This window comes from Ruditapes philippinarum, unplaced genomic scaffold (genome assembly GCF_026571515.1).
Source record: "Ruditapes philippinarum isolate M1 unplaced genomic scaffold, ASM2657151v2 ctg3886_1_1_1_1, whole genome shotgun sequence".
NCBI lineage: Eukaryota > Metazoa > Mollusca > Bivalvia > Venerida > Veneridae > Ruditapes > Ruditapes philippinarum.
The window spans coordinates 33226-56334 of NW_026863133.1; the positions used below are offsets into that span (position 1 = coordinate 33226).

At 32.9% G+C, this 23109-nt stretch overlaps 2 protein-coding genes across 4 annotated transcripts in view; one reads left to right on the top strand and one right to left on the bottom strand.

Annotated features, from left to right (window-relative positions):
* On the bottom strand, nt 1-12067 carry LOC132721230 (peroxisome biogenesis factor 10-like). Of its 3 annotated transcripts, none has more exons than XM_060705494.1 (8): nt 11987-12067; nt 9006-9120; nt 8577-8657; nt 7724-7800; nt 7071-7319; nt 6320-6498; nt 5374-5497; nt 1-3577 (listed from the first exon to the last, which is right to left on the bottom strand). In XM_060705494.1, exons 2-8 carry the CDS (start codon nt 9112-9114, stop codon nt 3503-3505), a joined length of 894 nt encoding a protein of 297 aa, XP_060561477.1. In that variant the 5' UTR covers nt 9115-9120; nt 11987-12067; the 3' UTR covers nt 1-3502. The 3 variants fall into 3 exon arrangements, with proteins under 3 accessions (XP_060561477.1, XP_060561478.1, XP_060561479.1); XM_060705495.1 differs by lacking the exon at nt 11987-12067 and adding an exon at nt 11795-11932; XM_060705496.1 differs by lacking the exon at nt 11987-12067 and adding an exon at nt 11470-11608.
* The window catches only part of LOC132721225 (ZZ-type zinc finger-containing protein 3-like), a 16388-nt gene continuing 5346 nt past the window's right edge, over nt 12068-23109 (top strand). Inside the window, exons 1-9 of the mRNA XM_060705490.1 lie at nt 12068-12312; nt 14705-14843; nt 15238-15526; nt 16334-16450; nt 17284-17407; nt 17888-18011; nt 18423-18519; nt 22162-22257; nt 22940-23101. Coding sequence (XP_060561473.1) covers nt 15287-15526; nt 16334-16450; nt 17284-17407; nt 17888-18011; nt 18423-18519; nt 22162-22257; nt 22940-23101 — 960 coding nt within the window. The 5' untranslated portion in view covers nt 12068-12312; nt 14705-14843; nt 15238-15286. The remainder of the gene's footprint in view (nt 12313-14704; nt 14844-15237; nt 15527-16333; nt 16451-17283; nt 17408-17887; nt 18012-18422; nt 18520-22161; nt 22258-22939; nt 23102-23109) is intronic.

The window sequence follows — 23109 nt, forward strand, 5'->3', positions numbered from 1 at the left end:
ATACATTGTTTCACTACGTCGTTTTATGGAAGTTATGCCTTCCAGAGCTGTTCAGTTTTTCTGTCACGAAAATGCATCCCCACTTACAAGGTATCAGTTTTCTGCGGTTCTGTCCAAAGCATGTCAACATGCTGGGTTAGACATTTCTGTGTTTAAAACCCATAGTTTTCGCATAGGTCGTGCAACAGATTTAGCTGTGCAGGGTTACTCTGATGAGAAAATAAAATTACTGGGTCGGTGGTCATCAAAGGCCTTCTCTAGATATATAAGATTGTGAAAATTTCACCGATATTTTGAATTATTGCAGACATATGGATTGTGGGTGACTCTATTGTAAGGTGGACAGGTGAACAGTTTATGAAGCATGATAGAAGAAGCTTCCCACACTTGACCATAGACTGGTGTGGTACAAGTGGCCTTAGGGTTGAGGGCCTGCATCAAAAACTTCAATATGGAATGATCCAAGGCAAGACCCCTAAATTGATATTTATCAACATTGGAGGAAACAATATATGCAACACAAATCAGTGCAAAATTGTGCGACTTCTTAAAGCAGAATTACAATTTCTATTTTCAAATTTTTCAAATTCCTTTATTGTCTGGACTTTTATTTTACCTCGTTTGTCTTGGCGGTCTCAAGATAATGCAGCCATGAACAAAAAAAGAAATAACATTAACAGGGCATTATCAAAGTTTACATTGCAGCACCCAAAAGGACGTGTTTTGAACATGAAATCTATCGATATGGCAACACCAGGGTTTTTCCATTCAGACAACGTTCACCTGTCCACTGTAGGGAAAGAAATGTATATTTTGGCTATAGGTGAAGCAATAGAAAAATTCTTAGGGGATAGGAACTTAAAATATATTGAACATTAAATTTTTTATTAAGTGCAGATATGCTCGTCTATTCAGAATTTGGGGGACAAATTTTTAACAAAATTTGTTGTGGCGGAAAATTCTGGGCTGCTGGGGATTGGATGGTGTCTAAAACTGGCTCTACATTTGTACATATACTTGCTAAAACTTCATAACATAACTTATAATCAGTTATTGGTGAGCTTCTCCCCTTAATATGGCACTTAAAATACATTGTATTATTGGGTGATGACCAATTCTGGGGGGAGGCTGCCTTATTTCTGCCTAAACTTAAAAATGTTGGGTCCGCTCGGAACAGGTAGACCCAGCTGGAGACTGGAAAATAGGATTAAAAGGATACATGAGCTCTAATAAATAGAGCGGAGACATGGAAACTTAATTTTTTAAGGAGCTCTAATTGATAGAGCGGAGATATGGAAATAAAATAATAAAGGAGCTTTAATATATAGAGCGGAGATGTGGAAACCTAAATTCATAGGCAAATATTTTGAATGACATGCATTTCACTTATACACCATCTGGTCCCTGGCAGCCTGGGTTTTTCTGTCCTTGATTATCCACTTCCTTATGACAATTATCTTGTATAATTGATGATCAAAGGAAGTCAATTACCTAATTGCGGCCAATTATTGCCAATCATGTTTATATTTCTATTAGTGAATGAGGATGCATCATTTATTTGATATTGATATTACCACTTATTATTAAACACAAATTTATATTTTTGATTTTGGAATAACAAGAAAAAGGAAAATCTGACATTGAGTTGTTTTTTACTTAGCAGTTTTGGCGTGCCATGGATAGTTGTTGGGCTTAGTCTTGAAATAATAGATTTTGAAACAATTATCTCGGAGTCGTTAAATTTACCAAGTAAATCTTCTGGTGTGTCTCAACCAATTTCTAATAGTTCAATGCTTGAAATTTCTGAGCAACCAAAATTATAGGGGGTGGTGGGGAAAACTTGGGACTACATGTGCCCAATCAAATAAAATTAAAAATTCAACAAAACAAATACATAAATCTGGCTATTTTGTTGAAGGGGACTGCAACAGATTTGAAAGAAACCCCACAGGGAGCTCTTCTTGGTGTTGATGAAAATGGCCAGATAGTAGCCAAGCCAAGAGCCTCAACTGAAAATAAATGTGGTACCTACTTTTTTATTAATAATTTATATGATAAGGCATATCATCTTTTTATAACGATGAATGACATTATTTAATAATTTAAGGTACTTTGTTTCAATATAGAAAAGACCAAGATTTTATTTGTATCTCTCATAATGAAATTGTCACCTCTACAGAGTTGTGGCGACATATATATTAATATATATTACAATAGATGCAAGTGGAATGTTAAAATGTGTTAGAAACCAGTCTGCTGATTTTCTTCAAGGTGGTAAATTTGTAAAAGTGTCAGCGGATCATCAAAAACATGCAATTTTTGCGCATGTTACAAACCTAGCGTGTGAACATCAATTTGGAGACCTTGACTCCAGTCAGAGAAAAAGGCCCCATGCATCAAACCACCATCATTCATCAATCCAGATGCTTACGAGAAATCATACACAAATAAGTGAATAGCTAAGTGAAATGGACAGGGAAATAAAATCACAACTCCTTAAATCAGCTTGAAAAAGGGTAGAAAAAGCTAAGGAGGAAACATCAGGAAAATGAAAAAAAAAATGTACTAACTGAGATCCATGAAAGCATGATGAAAGAAGTTAAAAACAAGGGTAAAATAAAGAAAAAATAATGACTGTGAGAATTCCAATAAAAGTCATTAAAGATGTGAAGATACATTTAAAGAGATTGAATCTGTTTCTGAAAATGACTATGTGGCAGTTGCCTATCATCCAGGTATTGTTGAGAAACTAACTGACAGAGAAACTGTTCTTGTCAAGTTTATGGCACCATGTAAAAGGTAAATGTACAAGTTTGAGGACGGCAAAGGCAACACCAAAGTAACTGTAATAATACTTTTACCCCCCCCCCCCCCAAAAAAAAAAGTCCAGCAAAAAAACCCACTAGTAATGTGTCTATAAGACACAGACACATATACCCCTTCTTTATTTGCCTATCACAGAAGTATATTTATGTGCTTTATGTGCTTATGCATATTTCATAAAGATGATAACTTTATACTAACAAGTAATATATAAAATACTACAGATGTCAAGGGCACTCGCACTACAAAGTACATGTAGCATAACCTGCAGCTGCATTCTTAGAAAATGATGAAAGCAGGAACCAATACTGGCAGACGGACTTAATGACGGATAATCCCATCACTGTATGTATGAATGATGCATTGACACAGCTTAAGTACCCAAAATATGTAAGAAATCAAGCTAAAAATAACTGTTACAGTGTTTCAATCAAAATGAAAACTAATGGCATATATTTATATATATATATATATATCCCTTATATTATCAATAAAAAAAAAACATGTTTTGATTAATGGTAAGTCATGTATGTGGAAAAAAAAGACAAACAGGCAAACTAGCAACATCATAATATAAAATTTTGGGGAATATATTAAAGAAACAATGCAATATTCAAAAACAAGCTTAACAGAATAATACTGATTTTCTAAAATTCTATATACTATTGTTATACTGTGTTTATGGTGGATCCATGTTCTGTAGAGGTACAATTCTGTGTTGCTCAAATTTTTCCCTGCATAATGGACATTCTGCCTGTAAAATTCAATCGTCATTAAGTTAATATTATATCAATTAAATACTAACATTTATGTAAATCTATAATTTATCAGTGAAAATTCAAACATAACTCATTATGCTTAAAGGACACTCAAGTCTTACACCACTTAACAAACCAGAATCTAGTTACAGAAAAAAAGGGAAATCCCAAAATATATATTTGTTTTAATTGCAAGTTATAACTGACTTTAGTGGTATTTGAACCAAACAATTAGAGAGGCAGATTTTTCTTGATATGTGCCCAGTTTAAATCAAGGTCACACTGACCACAATTAATTTATCATGGAACCCAGAGAATGAAGCAACCTGTAGAACAATTTCTTCTCTCCTTATCATATGTATATAAACAGCTAGTTTTACTGTAACATTACGGTAAATGAAATTCAACCAAGCCTGTACAGGCAAACTAAAACAGCATAGTGTGATGCCAAAGGTCTTTGACTGTGTACTAAAAGACTAATGTTTAAGAAAAGTAGTAGCTTAGTAAACAAATATGTAGTAGTTAGAGTATTTGCCTCTCAAACTAGTATTACTAACATAACATCAGTAACAGTAAAGAAAGACAATGTTTCCTCATATGCAGAGGGGCATGACTGGTGACATGCCCAGGGTCCGTCCTCTCAGTGCCTGAAAGGGCAGATGGACCTTCATTAAGCATAGACAACCAATCAACCTCCCAATATGACAAGTCTCCTATGACAGTGAGACTTGAAAGTGGTTCAAAAAATCTTCAAGCTTATAGCACTATCCGGCTCAAATTGTTATGTTTAAAGAAAACAATGAATTCCAAGAAATTGATAACTGGCAAGACTTTTTTCACAATGTAGCCTTTATAATTAAACAAGAGGGCCATGATGGCCCTGAGGTCGCTCACCTGTATATATAGGCCACCGAAGCGGGGCCTTTTTAAACCCCAGGGCTATTATTTGAACAAACTTGGAAGACACTCACTAGAAGATGTTTCATGCTTAATATCTAAACTCTAGCTATTTCTTTTTTTTCAAAGAAGATTATTTAAGTTTTTGCTATACACATATAAGGAAAATCAATGACCCCCCAGGGCGGGGCCAATTTTGACCCCAGGGCTTTTATTTGAACAAACTTGGTAGACACCCATTAGAACATGTTTCATGCTGAATATCTTAGCTCTAGCTCTTTGAGTTCTTTAAAAGAAGATTTTTTAAGTTTTTACTATATGCATATAGGGAAAATCAATGACCCCCAGGGGCAGGGCCAATTTTGACCCCCAGGGCTTTTATTTGAACAAACTTGGTAGACACTCATTAGAAGATGTTTCATGCTGAATATCTTAGCTCTAGCTCTTTGGGTTCTTTAAAAGAAGATTTTTTAAGATTTTACTATATGCATATAGGGAAAATCAATGACCCCCTGGGGCGGGGCCAATTTTGACCCCGGGGATTTTAATTGAACAAACTTGGTAGACACTCACTAGAAGATGTTTCATGCCAAATATCTAAGCTCTAGCTCTTAGGGTTTTTTAAAAGAAGATATTTAAAGTTTTTTCTTTTGGTTGCCATGGCAACCAGAGTTCTGCATGGAATTTAATTCTTTGAACAATTTTTAAAGGTTACCACCAAAGGAACATTCCTGTGAAGTTTGGATGAAATTGGCTTAGTGGTTTATGAGGAGATGTCATTTAAAGTAAAAGTTTACGGACGGACGGATGCCGGACGAAAAGTGATCACAAAGGCTCACCCTGTCACGTTGTGACAGGTGAGCTAAAAATCAAAGAAGCTCAATTTGTTACATACCTTACTTGAGCACCAATCATGAATACAATTCCAACAGAAGAGATGACCACATGGTGTAACAGAGCTGTTCTTCCTCTCCTCCAAACATAGAGAGCACTTCCTGTCTTCACGTACATAACTTGTGCTATAAATAGAATAAAAACAAAATCTGTAAATTGGTATCCTCAGTTAAACATGTTAAGGGAAAGGACTGTTTCAAAACACGCAAAATCTGTAAATTGTTATCTCAAGTTGAATGCGTAGAGTTGATTCAAAACATTTATAACAAGTGCTATCAATTTATGTGAAGTCATCCATCAGTTTTTTAAGTTTTGCTTGGATTACCATGTAGCAGACAACTTCAATAGCACAATAGCAGAATATTAAAATACTAATCAAATATTAGTAGTATACATTGTCGTAAATTCTTACATAGTTTGGTAATTTGTTTCTAGATCAACAAAGAAGAATATGAAATATCATATGCTACAAAATTATTTGTACATCAGAGAATTGCTGAGACACAATTATGGCATCATTTATGACATCATTCAACCATCTGACATCATTAAATATGTCTGTGGAACGTCATGTTACAAAGAAGATGCAAACTACATTAATGTCATAACATTTATCAAACCTAAGCATTCTTATACTGGCATATTCACCTGATGAGTTTTTTTAGCTTCCATATTTTTAAAACTGTCCATTATCAACTTTGGAATATCAAGATGAACATTTAGAGTTGTTCAGCCAACAGTATTGGGCCTGGTCAGACTGCACAGGTGTGAAGGCTGGCCTGGCATTATACTGGTAAAAAAGGCTTCCAACAGGGTAAAAGATTAAGCAATGAATAGGGCTACTATCACATGAATTCAAACCATATGCATCTAATTCCAATTTGTATACATTTATTTAACTATAGTATATAGGGAACAAACTTTTGTCTAAGGAATACATTACAAACCTTTCTTTTTCCTCTATATCTGAAGTTAAGAGACCTCCATGTTTCGTCTTATCTCTGATATAACTGTAGGTACCCAGGAGACTGGACCCGGCTAGTTGTAGCAAAGTGATCCAACCTAGAACCTTGAAACTGGTGGTTACACTTTCATCCACCTTAGCTGGTCCTGCAGCATATTGTATCTGAAATATAATTAAGTATCAGATCCAAGTGATTTCAATTGAAGAAGTTTAACAACAAATCAAAATAAGAAGGTGTCTATAAAATGATAGATATTCTATATAATACTAGAAAAAACATGTGTGAACATGTGTAGCCATCATGGCCTTTGATAGCTCACCTATGATCCATTGCATAATTATTTAACACAGAAATAAGTCACTAAATTGAAATGTCAATTTTTGGTTTAAACAGAATTTATTTTAGTTTGACTGTGTAGAAAGCTACAAGTATAAGCTTAAAGACACACTTTCGATTTCGTTCCTGGACCCAACCAGTAATGAGCTTTGAGTGTAAAGTTTCTTGCTCAAGGAAACAATGACTTGCCCATGACAGGGTTAGAAGGCATGCAGCTAGCCATCATTACATTACAAGTCTGATGTGTTATCACCCAGCCATGCCACCACTTCAAGCTATAGTTTGGTGTAAAATTACAAATATAACATCATGGAGGTAATGGTTGTAAGTCAGTAAGCTAATTGAGCAGGGTTAAATCTCACTGTAAAACAAAATATCAGTTGTTTCAAATACTTACATAATTTACACCATTTATCCTTTTAGCAAGATGATAGAAAACACCTTTTAAGTAAAACACTGCCATATGAAGTCTGTGCACATATAAAACAACCGTCCTTGCTAATGGAATATATTTAAGAAAAAATTCTCTTGTTTCCATGGGAATCTCTTGGCTGTCATGTGACCGCATTTTCTTTTCCAACCAATCAAAAAGCTTTCGGAGTAAATATGGGGTCAGCACATGCAGAAACACCATAAAACTCCTTGTCTACAAACAAAACAAAAAGATAATATTCTTTACTTAGTGGTTAAGCTTTTAGAAAGTTATGAAGAAAAACAGTATTCCTTTTTTTTTTATTCTTCTGTTGTTGTTGTTGTAGTTGTTTTTTCTTGTTTTTTGGGGGACGGGGTGCTAGAATTGAGGAGGGTGGGGAGCAATAATTAGGGCATGAGTGATAACAAGGAGAAATACTGTACTTGATATTGTAAGAAGCAAGGGTTTTTTTTTAATGCAATATGGTACATAATTTCTTTCAAATTATTAAAGAGTGAAAATTAATTGCGAAAATCCTAAGTACTAATTACTGATATTTAATCTCTGTATATCAAATACAACATGCACTGTTCAAACACCCCAAATTAGTATTTTGTAAATGTACATTTGCAGCTTACCAAGGGTGATGGTATTTGTCTTCTTGTATGATCAACTTGAATTATATTCACATATTCTTCACCAATTGTTTGAAAACCTGAAAAACAAGCACAGAGAATCAAATGTAACATTAACAAAAATTAAAGTTATTTCATATGATATGATATGATACCTACATTCAAACTTCAAAAAAGGGAGATTACTGGGTGAATGGATGCCATAGTTATGTTACTTGCCAAGATCATTGCCTTTGTAACAAGGCTGTCAGCAGAAATTGCTTACATGACTATTGTGGATACTATTCAATATATTGATATAAAATTTTCTATCAATGATGGACCTACTTTATGATGGTTCTAATATGTATTATTCTGATGTATAATGGTGACAAGATATACATGTAACAAAGCTAATGTTAAACTTTTATATAGATATTTCCACAATACATGTCTATAAATACTGATTTGACTTGAATTCCAAAATCCTAGAAGAATAAACAAAGCCTTTCATCAAACTTTTCAAATCACTTTCAATCTTTTTTTTTTTTTTGTTTTACGTCAAACCAACACTGTAAAGGCCAAAATTATGGCCACTTTCCAGCTTTAATGGTATGGCCACTTTCCAGCTTTATTGGTGGAGGAATACCTATGGTGCATTATTACAGCTGTTAACAGGCAAATGAGTAGAATCACTAATGTTCTATAAGCTACATGTAGCTTGATAGCTTCCTCATATGACAGAAAACAAGCTCCTGGCAGAAATCAAACCCACAGTGGTGAGGGGGCTACTGGTTTTAAGTCAACAACCTTAACCACTTAACATTCACCACTTAACATTCACCCTGTCAAAAACAAATACATGTAAAATATTTACCAGATACAGTGGTAAGCAGGAAATATCCAACTTCAGCAATCTTATCCACTTCCTTTCTCCATGCAATCCAAACTCTAGGTCCTGCAATTACCAGCAATAACTTGTTTTAAAAAGGCACAAAGAATTTTCAATTCAGTCATAATTCAAGATTTTTCCTACCGGGTACCTATCAAATTCAGTATCAAATATTATAACAAGGCCTATGTAATAATATTTAACCATTATTACAATGTCAGTATCTTCAGCTTCAGCCTATGGAAAACTTAGATTGAGAAATTGTTCTAGAATTGATAAAAACATGCATTACAGACTAATCATTTAGGAATTTCAGTATCTTAAAAAAAAACAAAGCTAAATTTACAAAAGCTTCATTTATTTTATTAACCTTGTACTGAAATATGAATTATATCAAGAGCAATGAATGTATACCAAATAAATTGTGAACAACATCAGCAGTTAATCCCCTCAAGTACGACAGGTAAAATTCATCTTTCTGCTGTGAGCGAATTATTTCAGCTTTACCTCCTGTTTTAAACATCTTAACCTGGAATAAAACAACATCAATGGTTATAGAATATTAAAACACATTAACAAAATATAGACTTGAAAATCAATGGTACCATCTTATTTATTCTTATAACTCATATGAAAACAACTTGATCTTGCTAAGTAGATAATAACAGATTGGTAAAAATGAAACCAATAACCAGAGATATTTGTAAAACATGCATGTCCCCCTTGTTGGTGGTTGCAGGCAATATGACTATGAAACTGTTTTGGTATACAAGGTAAGTGGCCTTGACAGTGATCCCTTGACCCAAAATTCAAGAGGTAATCTACTGCCCAACATCAATGAACTTAAGAAACTTGAGGATCAAGGGCCAATAGATTGTTGAGTTATTGGTTGGACACCATTTGGACATACAAGGTAAATATGACCTTGAACTTTGACCCTGCAATGCAAAAATCATTAGGAATCATCTTTTGGCCAAGATCAATGCACCTGTGAAGTAAGAGTGCCAAGGGTCTATGGGTTGTTCATTTGATGGTTGGAAGCAGTTTTTTTATATACAAGGTCAATATTAACTTGACTTTTTGACTGTCCACTTGACCCCAAAATCAATAGTCTCTGTGCAGATGAATAAAACCCAACTGTATAGCTTCTTTACATGAAAGAATCAAAGTCCCTGGTGGGATTCGAAACCATAGTGAAGTAGTTAACAACCATAACCAATCTGCCATGGACACCAAATGATTAAGTGTAACTGTATGGTAAGTTTCAGAACAATTAGATAACTTTCAATTTTCAATTTTTCACAAAAATGTAAAAGCCATCATAAAAGAATGAAACATATGACCTTTGGTAAACAATGGATAAAACAACTCATCTTAAGATACAAGTTTTTTAATTTTAAACTACAAAAGGGAAATTTTGCAATTCATATCTGTAAATTTATAAATTTCCAGATTACACGAAAATTTATAGTAATTATACACTGTCCATTTGTATATCAAAATCCTAGCCTTAATATTCAAGCTAGAACAGTTTGACCCATTTAACAGACTGTTATGTTTCCTACTGTTAAACCGTTATGCCTAAATTTAACTGTCATTTCTATGCATACCATTACTTTAAATTTGTGCTGCAAACTATTTCTTTGGCAGACATGTTATGATGTTATCCAGTGACTTTTTTTTTTTTGTATTTTACAGCCGAATAAAGGCTGTTTCCCCTAGCCCAAAAAAGGTTTATTTTCCCCTAAAAAAACTAATCTTTTCCCCTGACATGCCATGTGCACTTCTTCACAAAAACCATGAGTTAACAGCATCAGACTTATATCAGCTAGAAGGCAGAAAGCTGTCCCTATTATACCATGCATGATAAATTAAAATTGAAAATTTTATAAAATGTGAGGGTAAATTCTATTCTCAATTGTCTGAATTTGATTTCCCCTTTTCTGATTTATCACACTATATTTTCCCCTTCAGAAAGCCACAGGTTGTTTTGAAAATTAAAAATTGAAAAAAAATCACTGTTATCATAAAAAATCAATTCTGTGATAACTTTTCATAAAACATGTAAAATAAATATGGTTGATCCAGTGTCTCTTGATCAGTTGTACCACCATAGAATATATGTTATATTGGCCAGGTTTTTTTTCCAGGATTTTGGGATTATGGCCCATACCCATGGAATTGGGAATTTCAGCGATGTTTTGTTAAAAATTGGGAAAAAAATGCATGACTGAAATTTTGCAGTGATTAAATATATGCAAAGAATCAAAGTCTTGGATGGCATCTTCAAACATTTAAGCACTATAACAGTGCAGATGCCCTTTTTATCAAAGATATTAGAATTTGTTATTCAATATTTTTATTTTGGAACTTTCAATTGGGACTTTTTCCTGTGAATTGGGAAAATAATTTACTATTTTCAATTGGGAATATGAACGAATATCTGCTATAAAATAAGCCAAAAAAAATCCCTGTTGGCGATAAAACAATTAATGTGACTACTTTAGAACTGGGAAAGGCATATGTGCAGCTGTTCACCAGTCTCAAATATTTGCAGGTATTGAGAGACCTGAAGAGACCGTAAACTAGAGGAATAATATTTACATATGCACGAGTTATGAAAGAGAAATTAAGTGGGATCATGTGTCTTCAGTTCTTTAATGAAAAATGAATTGATATATATAAAAAAGTGATATCTATATGGTTACATTGGCAATATCGATACTTTTAACTCCCAACAATTCTAATTGACAAGTGTCCATCCAGAGAGAAAAATGCAGTACAAGGTTGAACATGAATAAATGCTTCGCCTATCCATAACATCCAAAATTATTATTACAATTTACACCAAGTAAATGATGATAATAAAATCACTTACCTGATATATCAACTGTAGTTGATGGTCTTCAACTCAAGAGAAAGGTGTGTGAACACTTCGAAGTCCAGGAGAGAAGAGAGAGAGAGTTGTGTATACAAGAAGTCATGAAAAGCATGCTAAATTACATGTACATGTACAAATAGTGACTAGTGAAAAGTACTAACCGTGAGAATGACCTTTTGGGTAGAGTGCCACTGTAACAATATCTCTAATATAATCAATTGGACTAATGAAATCCTAGACCTGCTTATAATGTCCCATTGTAAGAAATAGTAAAACCTTTACCAATGTTTTAATGCAAGTTATAAAAATTATATTAACTTACGAATAGAGAATGAACAGGATCAGAATGAGACGAGAATGTCCGAAATAAATCGTATCCGATTTATGCTCTTATTCTCTCATTTAAATTTAAAGCACAATACGCCTTGACATATAATAATTTTATGCTATATATGTAAGTAAATATTTCTTAGCCTTTATATCAAAATAAAAATATAGTTTATCATTTATTTACTGTTAAATCGGGAGCAAACTTCAGTGAACTCGTGCTGGATTTTTGGAACGGTGTCGTGGTAAATTTCGCGTCTTGTGAAAACCGCAATTGTTAGATTTTAAGTTTCTCTTACTTTGTCAAAGTTTCATGTTTGATTGACAAAAACTATTGAACTTGGTAAAAATTAACGTTTTTTGTAGTTGCTTTCTTTCAAAATCCAGATATTGAATTGATGATTATTTGATTTATCAATTTTAACATAATTTCGCGATCAAATTTTCAACAACAAAAAATCCCAATGGCAATGCCTTGCAAAACGGATAAATAAAGGGTGAAATTGCTTTGAGGTATTTATCTTCTGGGTCGTGAATTTGTGATTAATAGATACCATAAATACATTAATGCGATTGTTTGAAAGTGCAGGTACATAACTTCACAAGTAAATCTTCAAATGAGGCGACTCCCTTTCAAATCAATTCACAGATAAAACTTTCCAAACAAGCAGACGACAGGCTATTGTTATCAGAAGTTTTTCGAGTAAAGTAAACCGGTTGTGTATCTCACTGTATAAATCATATGTAAAATGGTCTGACATATGGTAGGTTTAACAGTTAATTTAAATATATACATATAATGTACTTTGGTGTCAACAGATGTGTTGAAGTATATACTGTGACGAAGCTAAGATACAAAGCTTTCCATTGGTGTTATAAATGTTAAAATTGGATATTAAATCACAACAAACTAGCTGTTTTAAAACAGTTTAATTTGTATTGTTTTAGCATTAAGATTTAAGAAATATCAATTTTACTCGAAGACAAGGGAAACAACTTGTATTTTTTCACTTGATATACCTCGGTTATTTACATCAGGGATTTTTTCCAGGATTTTGGGAACATGACCCATACCCATAGAATTGGGAATTTCAGCGGTGTTTTGTTAAAAATTGGGAAAAATGCATGACTGAAATTTTGCAGTGATTAAATATATGCAAAGAATCAAAGTCTTGGATGGCATCTTCAAACATTTAAGCACTATAACAGTGCAGATGCCCTTTTTATCAAAGATATTAGAATTTGTTATTCAATATTTTTATTTTGGAACTTTCAATTGGGACTTTTTCCTGTGAATTGGGAAAATAATTTACTATTTTCAATTGGGAATATGAACGAATATCTGCTATAAAATAAGCCAAAAAAATCCCTGTTGGCGATAAAACAATTGAAGTGACTACTTTAGAACTGGAAATGCATGACTGAAATTGTTCAGTGATTAAATGGATGCAAAGAATTACTGTCTAGGATGGCATCTTCAAACATTTAAGCACTAATTACAATGAAGAAGCCCTTATCTATTATTTTCATAGATTTTAGAATTTTTATTCAATACTTTTAGTTTGTAACTTTCAACTGGGAATTTTTTCTGTGGATTGGGAAAATAATATACTATTTTCAATTGGGAATATGACCCAATAATGGCTATAAAATAAGCCAAAAAAAATCCCTGTACATAGTTCATATCGAAAGTGTTTGTGGGTGTATTACCCCTCACAGTTTTAGGATCAATTTCTGCCAGTGACATGGATTCTTTCTAGTTAGGAATCTTTCCGGCTAGCTTAAGGACGACAGTACAAAAAATCCACTCCCGTTTGTGCCTGAAATAATGCCGAGGCACACAAAGTCTTCCAACAAACCAGTACCATTTAGCAATGTGTGTAGTTTCTGGACCATGGAAACAATAGCTTGCACCTGGTTGAACCCATTCCGCTAGTCTGGCATGCTAACCACTCAGCAATGCTGCCACATGCTTTTATTACATTATACCTACACCGCCTCCATGGCTGAGGGGTTAGTGTCGATGACTTCTAATCCAGTTACCTCTCTGGCATGGGTTTGATCCCCGGGAGATGCTTAGGTAGTTTAGCGTGGAGGAAGGTAGTCTAGTACTGGCGTAACTCTCCAGGAACGATGGTTAGGAAACTACCCGCCTATATGACTGAAATACTGTTGGGAAAAGGCGTAAAATCAAACAAACATTATACCTAATGATTGAAGATCACTATCCAGGACTTTTTTCCTTCTATAGCTCACTGCTTGGCAGTTTAAGGGCGGTTCCTTAAAGAAAAATTCTTTAAAATCGTGCATATTTTCAAAAACTTAAATTTACATCAAATTTTTTCTTCCCCTTTTGCAAATATACCGTATAATTTCCCCTGGGCAGGGTTGTTTCCCCAACCTGTGAAAATAAGCTCTATAGCATTGACTTTGGTTGTGTTATGAAAAATCCACACCTAATATATAAACAAATAAACATATTACTCCTGGATGAGATAAACCAGTGAATCATTCACAAATTTGATTTTAATAGCTTATCAATGTGACAGGATCAAAATTTATTTGCTTCCTTTCACTACTATATTACCTAACGACAAATCTTCCAGGTATTCCAAACATAAAAAATATTAAAGTACTTTATGCAATTTTGTGCAAATAAATATTGGCAAAATTTGCCTTCAATACATTCACCAGATTGTCATTCCCATGAATGATCTTGAAAAACATAGCACAGATTCCCTTGCAAATATTTACAACACGGGTTGAAATGAAATATTATAACAACTACATGGGTTTATCTTTATCAATTTGATTTACTATAAGATTTGGAGCCTTTAACTTACTGTGTTGTATCATGGTTTAAAAACAATAAATTTATGTTACTGTTGTACATGTAAAATTTCAGGTTAAACAAAGTACAGGTTGCTATGGAGACAACATCTTTGTTGTACTATGTTATGTTAATACCAAGTACCCTCATTGTGTTTGTGATTTGTTTATTCTTACGTTGGATTGGACTCAAGTTTTTTCGTCACAACTAACAGGTATGCAGCAAGTCTTTCTATATAAATAACTTCAAAATATAAATAACTTCAAAATATAAATTATTTCAAAATATAAATTACTTAAGATATAAATTACTTCAAATTTAAAAATGTTTTTCCTTTCAATGAATGGATACTTTTATAATCTTTTACATATTATTCAAGAGTACATGTACTACCTTTTTCTCAATGTGATTATGAGAGGTTTGAAAAAATATTTTCAAAATGTATTTTTGTATGTTTGTATATTTATCTACAATGTATTTAATAATTTTAAAGAACTTTGTTTTTTTATCAACAAATATATTTTCATCAAAAGCCTGAGAATACATTTGGATATATTAACTTCATTATATTCCATGTTTAAAATTTATCAATAATGTTATTTTTTCAGTGTATAGTCTTGTGATAAAGGTTGTGCTCAAAGAATTTTAGAATCAGTCATGAATTCAGATGAAAATGGAAACCAGTCTTTTCAAGGAACTAGCCAATCAGATGACTCGTTACATTCTGTTGACCAATCAGGATATAGGTTGTTTATTTCAAAAGAGGAAGACTCAGACACAGGGGAAGAGGAGTCTGAAACCTATTATTTTGAGTCTGATCATACAGCCTTAAAGGGTAACCATGACTACCAGATGATGCTTCGAGCAATAGCTACATTGGAATCTCAGAGGATACAGGTAATTATTGTCTGTCATTTATTTTAAAATACTAGGGCTGATAGTTAAACTTGCGAAATTTACAAGTGAAACAACTTACTTACCATTTCAACAGAAAAGAATAAACAATATCCATAGCAACCACTTTTCAGTGTCTTGAAGCGTGCTGTTATTCCACATATTCTTTATTCATTAAACATGTTAGATTGCAGTAACATTAAAAGCAATTTACCATATAGTAAAGATCACTGACATCAAGTCACTTGCCTGTTACTGCTCAAATCCTTTAAATTCTTTCATGAGAGGAAATACACAGCAAGCTTAATATGTAAGATTGGTGGTGCTACTCATGTGCCAGCTTAGGCAGAAATAATGAAGAAGGGGCACCTGAGGTCTTCATCCATCAGTAATGCTGAAAAGTCACCATATGATCTTTTCAGTGTTGATGTGACTTTAAATCAACAAAACAAGCAATAAAGTGAAATTGGTGTGAATTTATCATGACATCTTCATGTCATTCCTGCAAAAATTTGAAAACAGTGTGCTGAATGGTTATTTCCATTTTAAGGTTATTGCTTGAAAAAAGGTGCATCACCTCAACAGATAACATTAAGTTGCATGCCAATGTCAAATTGTGTGTGATTAAACTTTCATCAATGGTAACACTAAAGCAAATAAAAAATAATGATACATTACCAACCTATGTAAAAAGCATTTGTCTGTGAATGGCACACTGTTTCGGCATGTTTCAGGAATTGTAGAATCTCTGTTACTGTTGACAACAAATCAGGAATGCAACATTTTAGTATTGTGAATCGATATTTTCAGGCTGTGAAAGATCTGGACAAACTTTATGAATGTCAGAAAGAAGCTCTAGCAGACCCTATACAGTTTGTTGATAAACTTCAGAAAAGACAAGATCTCAGATTGCCTAAACCTCAAAATGTATGCTGTTTTTTTTCAGTTTATATAGTATATTGTTTTCACTGCTATATTTAAGTTAATATACAGGTTACTAATTGTGGAAGTCTGATGTTGTATTGATTTTACGGTACATTACTCTGGTGACTGCTATTTATTTCATATCATACTATTGAACCACTTGCCCCTCACTGCTGTGGGTTCAAATCCCACCAGGACTTTGGATTCTACATGATTGTGAGGAAGCTGTCAGTGGTTCTACTCAGATGCCCGTTTGGGCCTGCCTAAAATAATGCACGGAAGGGCACCTGAGGTCTTCCTCCACCAGTAAAGCCATATGACCTATACTGTGTTGGTGTGAGGTAAAACCCAATCAAACAAACAACTCATACTATTGACTGTTGAAAGAAAAATGACAGTTCAGTCATTTAGTGATATTTTTTTGCAGTACTCATTGTTAAAGTGTCAATTATGCTGTTTTAAGAATGGAATCTTATCTTGAATTAAACCCTTAATGTAAGTGATAAGCCTTTGCCTACAGTAAAGAACTAGGTCTGGAAACAATGATTTGCTCCTGCCGGGGTTTGAACCCACATGGCCAGCAATCTATATAATACTAGTGTGATGTGTTAACCACTTAGACAAGATGCCACATACTGTTGGCTGACCAACTTAATATTTTCATTTTGATTATTTGATATCCAAAAATTGATAAAAGACAGTGGCAAACAGGGAAAATGGAAAATTCCAACTTAGAAATTTGGCAGGTTGCGGGTCAGAAGATTGTATCTACTTTTGAAAAATAGAAAAAGGGTCAGGTTACTTACTCTAACTTAGAATGTTGATATGTTTTGTAGGTTGCAGAACTTCCTGATATAAGCTGGGAGAAATACACTAGCAACCTAGATTTTTCCTCTTTTGGTACACACAGACATATGACAAGGTTGAAAAAACAATTGAAGGAAGGAACCTCTTCTCCAGGTATTAGTTTATGTTTCAATTTTTATCTTGTGTTTATTTTTTTTAAATATAGAACTGAATACTAAATTGTAAACTTTGCAGGGAAGATCTATCTAGCATAATTGTTAATTCATTGAGAAGGATATACATGTATAAAAAGCTGTGGAAACTGTTTGATTAAAGGTTATTTACAGCTATAAGTTACACATTGAAATATTGAACTCCTAAATAAACAGAAACTGATTTAATTTAAGGTATAGACTATATAACTTATATTAAACTGTGGTACACAAACTGTATGTAACAACAGAATTCTCATCTTCATATGGTCATTTCTCATAACAGTTTTACCAAAAATTATTTCTGTTAGTTTCCAAAAGTCTGTATACTACTTTAAGCACACGAATTTCGTAAAAATGAATTCTTTTTTCTGACTGTCATTTTTATATTGATACAAAACTTTTGTTATAAGGCATTCATTTTACTTTACAAACTGCCCAGTAATTGTAGAAGATCAGAAGTGTTCTGTAAAGATGGAGTCAGATGATGTTATTAGGGGACGTGTGAAGACAGAGAAGAAATCAGAGACCTTTAATCTATTATGGACACCTGAAGAACAGAAAAGGTTATATTTTTTTTGATAAATCTGTGTCTGTGTGGATTTACCTTATTTATGCGATGTGTGTGTGCATTTACCATATTAGTGTGTCTGTCTGTGTACATTAACTATGTTTGTCTGTGTGTATTTACCTTAGTGTATTTAACTTATCCTTATTTATATGTCTTTCAGTGATTTTTTTGTCTTACCAAGATGTCTAATTCTGTACAAATCAATCCTGATGTTTGTTTTTTGTTTGTTAAATATTTTTGTTAATAAAAAAAATCCATATCTATATTAGAAAACTTGTAATTGTACAATTATTATAAAATGTAGATTATTTTGTGGAAGAACCGACACCTATATAAAACCTTTTTTAATTTAGCAAAAAAAGCTTTCATTCTAGTCTTCATCTATTGAAATCAAACAATATTTTAGGCTGGAGGAGATGCTAATACAGTACCCACCTGAAGAAGTTGAGGCCAAAAGATTCCAGAAAATTGCTGCTGCCTTAGGAAATAGGACCCCTATACAGGTTTCTGATTAATTTGTTAATTCTTAAGTAAATAACAAACAAGCATAAATATGACATGCAGTCCTAACTTTTCAATGACCACTTGCTGATGTTTTTCCAAAAAACCTTCTGTTTGTATATGCAATTCTAGACTTATGGTTACAAAATGATAATGCATTTTACTAGGGATGGCAACGAATACCAAAATCAATACTCGAGTACTCGGTCATTTTTTCGATCGAGTACTCGGTTACTCGGATGATTGCCAGTGATCTTCAAAGTTAATCTTACAATATCAACACCGTCCGCATGCTACTTTTTTTTTCTATTTAAATTCATAGAATTCCGTAGATAGTAAATAGGACTGCACGGGAGAAAAATTAATTATAATTAAATCAACATTCTAACACTATCGGAATTTTTTCTATATAAACAAAGAAGGCCCGAAGCGTGCATTATTCTGCAACAATGCACTCGCCGTTTTTATTATCTCCCTGTGTATTTTCACATTTAGGGCGGCCATTTTGTTTGAAAAATCTGATAAATAAAACAATTTTTTGTCGAATTTTGTTGTGAAAACTATCTAGAGTGATAGAAAATGGTCTAACTAAGAAAATTAATATCTTTAATTCAGTCGTTAACGCTGTACAGACATTTAAAATGTTGTTTACGTGACGTCACAATGTAGCGCCAAACAGCACGTGCAAAACAATCAAAATCAAGTACGCTATTTTAACGTCGCAGACGAATTAAGTTTAACATTTATTTCAATTTTAATAATTTGTATTTCGCCTGGAAAATTATAGACTGAAATAAAATAAACAAACAAAGTTTTATCAACGTTTTCAGAATTCGTTATTTTCAAAATGTTTCTACACACGGGATATTTAACGACAGTTTTTTTTCAACCCTCTGGAACGGCCTTTAAAGAACGTTTCTATTGGAAACTCTGAGGCGAAAACAAATTTAACCGCCAAACATAAAGTCCAACTTTATAATTATAATTATATTTTTTTCTTGACGTGTTAGAATGGAAATAGATATTAATTCTTCGTGCATTATTGTATAATAATGCACGTTTTTCATTCAAATGCTTTGTAATTAATCACTCAGGCCTATCGGCCTTCGTGATTATATTCCTACACATTTAAACTCAAACCGTGCATTATTCTACAACAATGCACTCAGAATTGATATCTATTTCCTAAATATAATATTTTACAAAGTTTTAATTAATGCAATATCAAGTTTTAAACATGTATAACAGTTCATATATCTTTTTACTTCTTGAAATAATATAGACTGATCGGCGGCAACAAAAGTTTAACTTGGTCTAAATACTAGTTACCTTTATTCTTATATTCATGATAGCAATCAGCGCTTTGTTGTTTTCAAAACAGTTACTTCGGCTATACAATTAAAGGTCATTAAATATCATGAGAGGCTGGATGACATAAGCGACATAGGTGTGCGTGTCAAACTGTTTATCGCCTCGTTAAATTTATGATATCATTTTCGCACCTCTGTAAGGATGTTTTGATTGCATTTAACGGGTATTTATGAAGATACATGCACATCTCCGAATTTCTGAACTAATTGGATGCACCAATCTTTCTAAATCGCAAAAATATAGAAAATATATATTTTTCCGAGTAATTGAATATCGATTTTGTTAACCGATATTCGGACGTTCGATCAAGTACTCGGTTAACCGGTTACTCGTTGCCATCCCTACATTTTACACGTAGTTTAAACAGGATAAAAGTGCCAATTTTTATTTTCTATAAATACAGTAAAAACTCGCTAATGAGACCAATGAAGGGACTTTACGAATCTGGTCTTAATAGCGGGTTGGTCTCATTAATGAGTTTGGCCAAACAGAAAACTAGGCAATATATTAAGGGATATCATGTACTGTACACATGTTTAATTCTGTGCTAACCTATTTCAAATGAGAAGATATAAAGCATACACTATTATTTTTTCATTTTCATTTATTTTCTTTTACTTTTTAACATTATAAAATTTTTAAACTTCTTTAGAGGTATAAAATGTATTATGTATGTCTTTAAACATAAACATATTTTTACATTCTTGTTAAAAGAATGACACGACGTACTCTATTAAATCACCATTTTACTACAAAGCACACCGAACAATTAACCTTTAATTATTTTCACAGTTTTCATCGCCGATAACAACTTCAAAAACCTAATCGTATTTGTTTAAAATTATGGAACGAAAGAGATAATGATAGCAGCAACACCTCTAAAAAAACTTATTGAAAGTTTTCTCTTCAATACTTTGTTGTTTTAATCCCCCAGTTATGACATTTAAGGTGTGAAATTAACAAATTATCGACAATATTATTGATTATTTCCGGGTTTGATACAAAGTAACATTGACCTCTGCCGTAAACTGGATGTCGTTAAATGTCGTAAAACTAGGGCAACTGTTGTTTACATCACGTGTCAAAAAGATTTCAGCAATATACACGCATGTCAATATCAAGGTGAGAAAGTGCCCGCGGTCGTATTTATGGGTTTCCAAATGTACAGAATTTACGAAATGGGACTGAATTTACTGGTCGCATTACGGAATAACGGGGTGGTCTCAAAATCGGGGTTAGCGACCATTAAAATAAAGAATAAAAAATTCGGGTCTTTAAAAAATCGTTCGTATTAGCGGGTTGGTCTCGAAAACGGGGTGGTCGTAAAGCGGGTTTTTACTGTACTTATCAACTGTAAATACTTATTAACTGTAAATTAACTGTAAATACTTATCAACTGTAAATACTTATCAACTGTAAATACTTATTAACTGTAAATACTTATTAAATGTAAATACTTATCAACTGTAAATACTTATCAACTGTAAATACTTATCAACTGTAAATACTTATCAACTGTAAATACTTATTAACTGTAAATACTTATCAACTGTAAATACTTATCAACTGTAAATACTTATCAACTGTAATTACTTATCAACTGTAATTACTTATTAACTGTAATTACTTATTAACTGTAATTACTTATTAACTGTAATTACTTATCAACTGTAATTACTTATCAACTGTAATTACTTATTAACTGTAATTACTTATTAACTGTAATTACTTATTAACTGTAATTACTTATCAACTGTAATTACTTATCAACTGTAATTACTTATTAACTGTAATTACTTATTAACTGTAATTACTTATCAACTGTAATTACTTATCAACTGTAATTACTTATTAACTGTAATTACTTATTAACTGTAATTACTTATTAACTGTAATAACTTATTAACTGTAATTACTTATCAACTGTAATTACTTATCAACTGTAATTACTTATGAACTGTAATTACTTATTAACTGTAATTACTTATCAACTGTAATTACTTATTAACTGTAATTACTTATTAACTGTAACCAAAGAATCATTTTACCATGTCTGACAAGCCTGTAACATCCAGTGTTGACAATGTTTTGCCTTTAAAAGGATATTTGCTTCCGATCACTGTATATGTTTTGGAAGGTAAGTATTTCAACTTGTACCTTTCTTGCTAAAACAGAACATTGACTTGTGTATACACACATTGTGTTAATGAGGAGAAAAAGTTGTCATTATCTCAAACATGTCACAGAAATGTTTCTTGTGTTCTTTATTTCAGGTACAGAGTAGAGTACAGAAGTATTTCATCAAACTGGCAAATGCTGGGTTACCTATTCCAGGTAGAGCTCCAAATATGGGCATATATAAGAGAAAGGTGAGTTTACAAAAATATGGTCCAAAATAGAAAAAAAAATTGTCAAAGCACAGTGAGGAACACAATGTATTTGCTTTAAATAAGCTTCGTAGTTTTTACAAAAAATTGGCGAACACAAAGGGGAAAAAATTTACTTACTGCTAATCTCTTCATTACACTCAACTGCATATAGATTAATAAATCTAAATCTGAAAGAAGAAATAGTTCTTTCTTTTAATTGAATGTGGGTATATACCAGTTTAGTTATGTGTGTACTTATATTTGTATCATATAGAAGTTTCAAACAAATGAAGTCTCTGTAAACAATGATAGTGTCAAGTCTTTTTTTTTTTTAAGTTCTAAAAACACAGAGTTTGATCAAATGCGTGAACTGAAATCAGTTTTTGTTAAAACCTGTGTATACAACATAAGCCTTTAGTTAGATAAAATAATCTGTGATATCAATATGAGCTGCATCACGACAAAACCAACATAGTGTGTTTGCGATCGGCATGGATCCAGACCAGCCTGCGCATCCGCTCAGTCTGATCAGGATGCTATCAAGCTCTCTACTTGTAATAGAGTTGGTAAGCTAACAGCATGGAACCTGATCAGACTGCACGGATGTGGAGGCTGGTCTGGATCCATGCTGGTCGCAAACGCACTATGTTGGTTTTGTTGTGACGCGGCTCATATTTTATAGAACCAGAGAGGTTACAGGCACCAGAAGATGTACAATCCATCCACGTTCTTCACTTCAATCATCCCACCCGTGTATATGTCTGATGATGACAATTCTCAAAGTTACGAGGGCAGTGTCGTATCAAATACAGAAGTATTTGATTATAAGGAAGAGAATATGTCTGTAAGTTA

Bases quoted from the DNA above. Each gene is read 5' to 3' on its own strand.
- LOC132721230 (XM_060705494.1), bottom strand. From the start codon at position 9,114: ATGTTTAAAACAGGAGGTAAAGCTGAAATAATTCGCTCACAGCAGAAA. The intron at 8,658-9,005 runs GTATACATTCAT...TGGTAATTGCAG, and splicing joins TGTTGTTCACAATTTATTTG to GACCTAGAGTTTGGATTGCA. The intron at 6,499-7,070 runs GTAAGTATTTGA...ATTATATTTCAG, and splicing joins GGATAAATGGTGTAAATTAT to ATACAATATGCTGCAGGACC.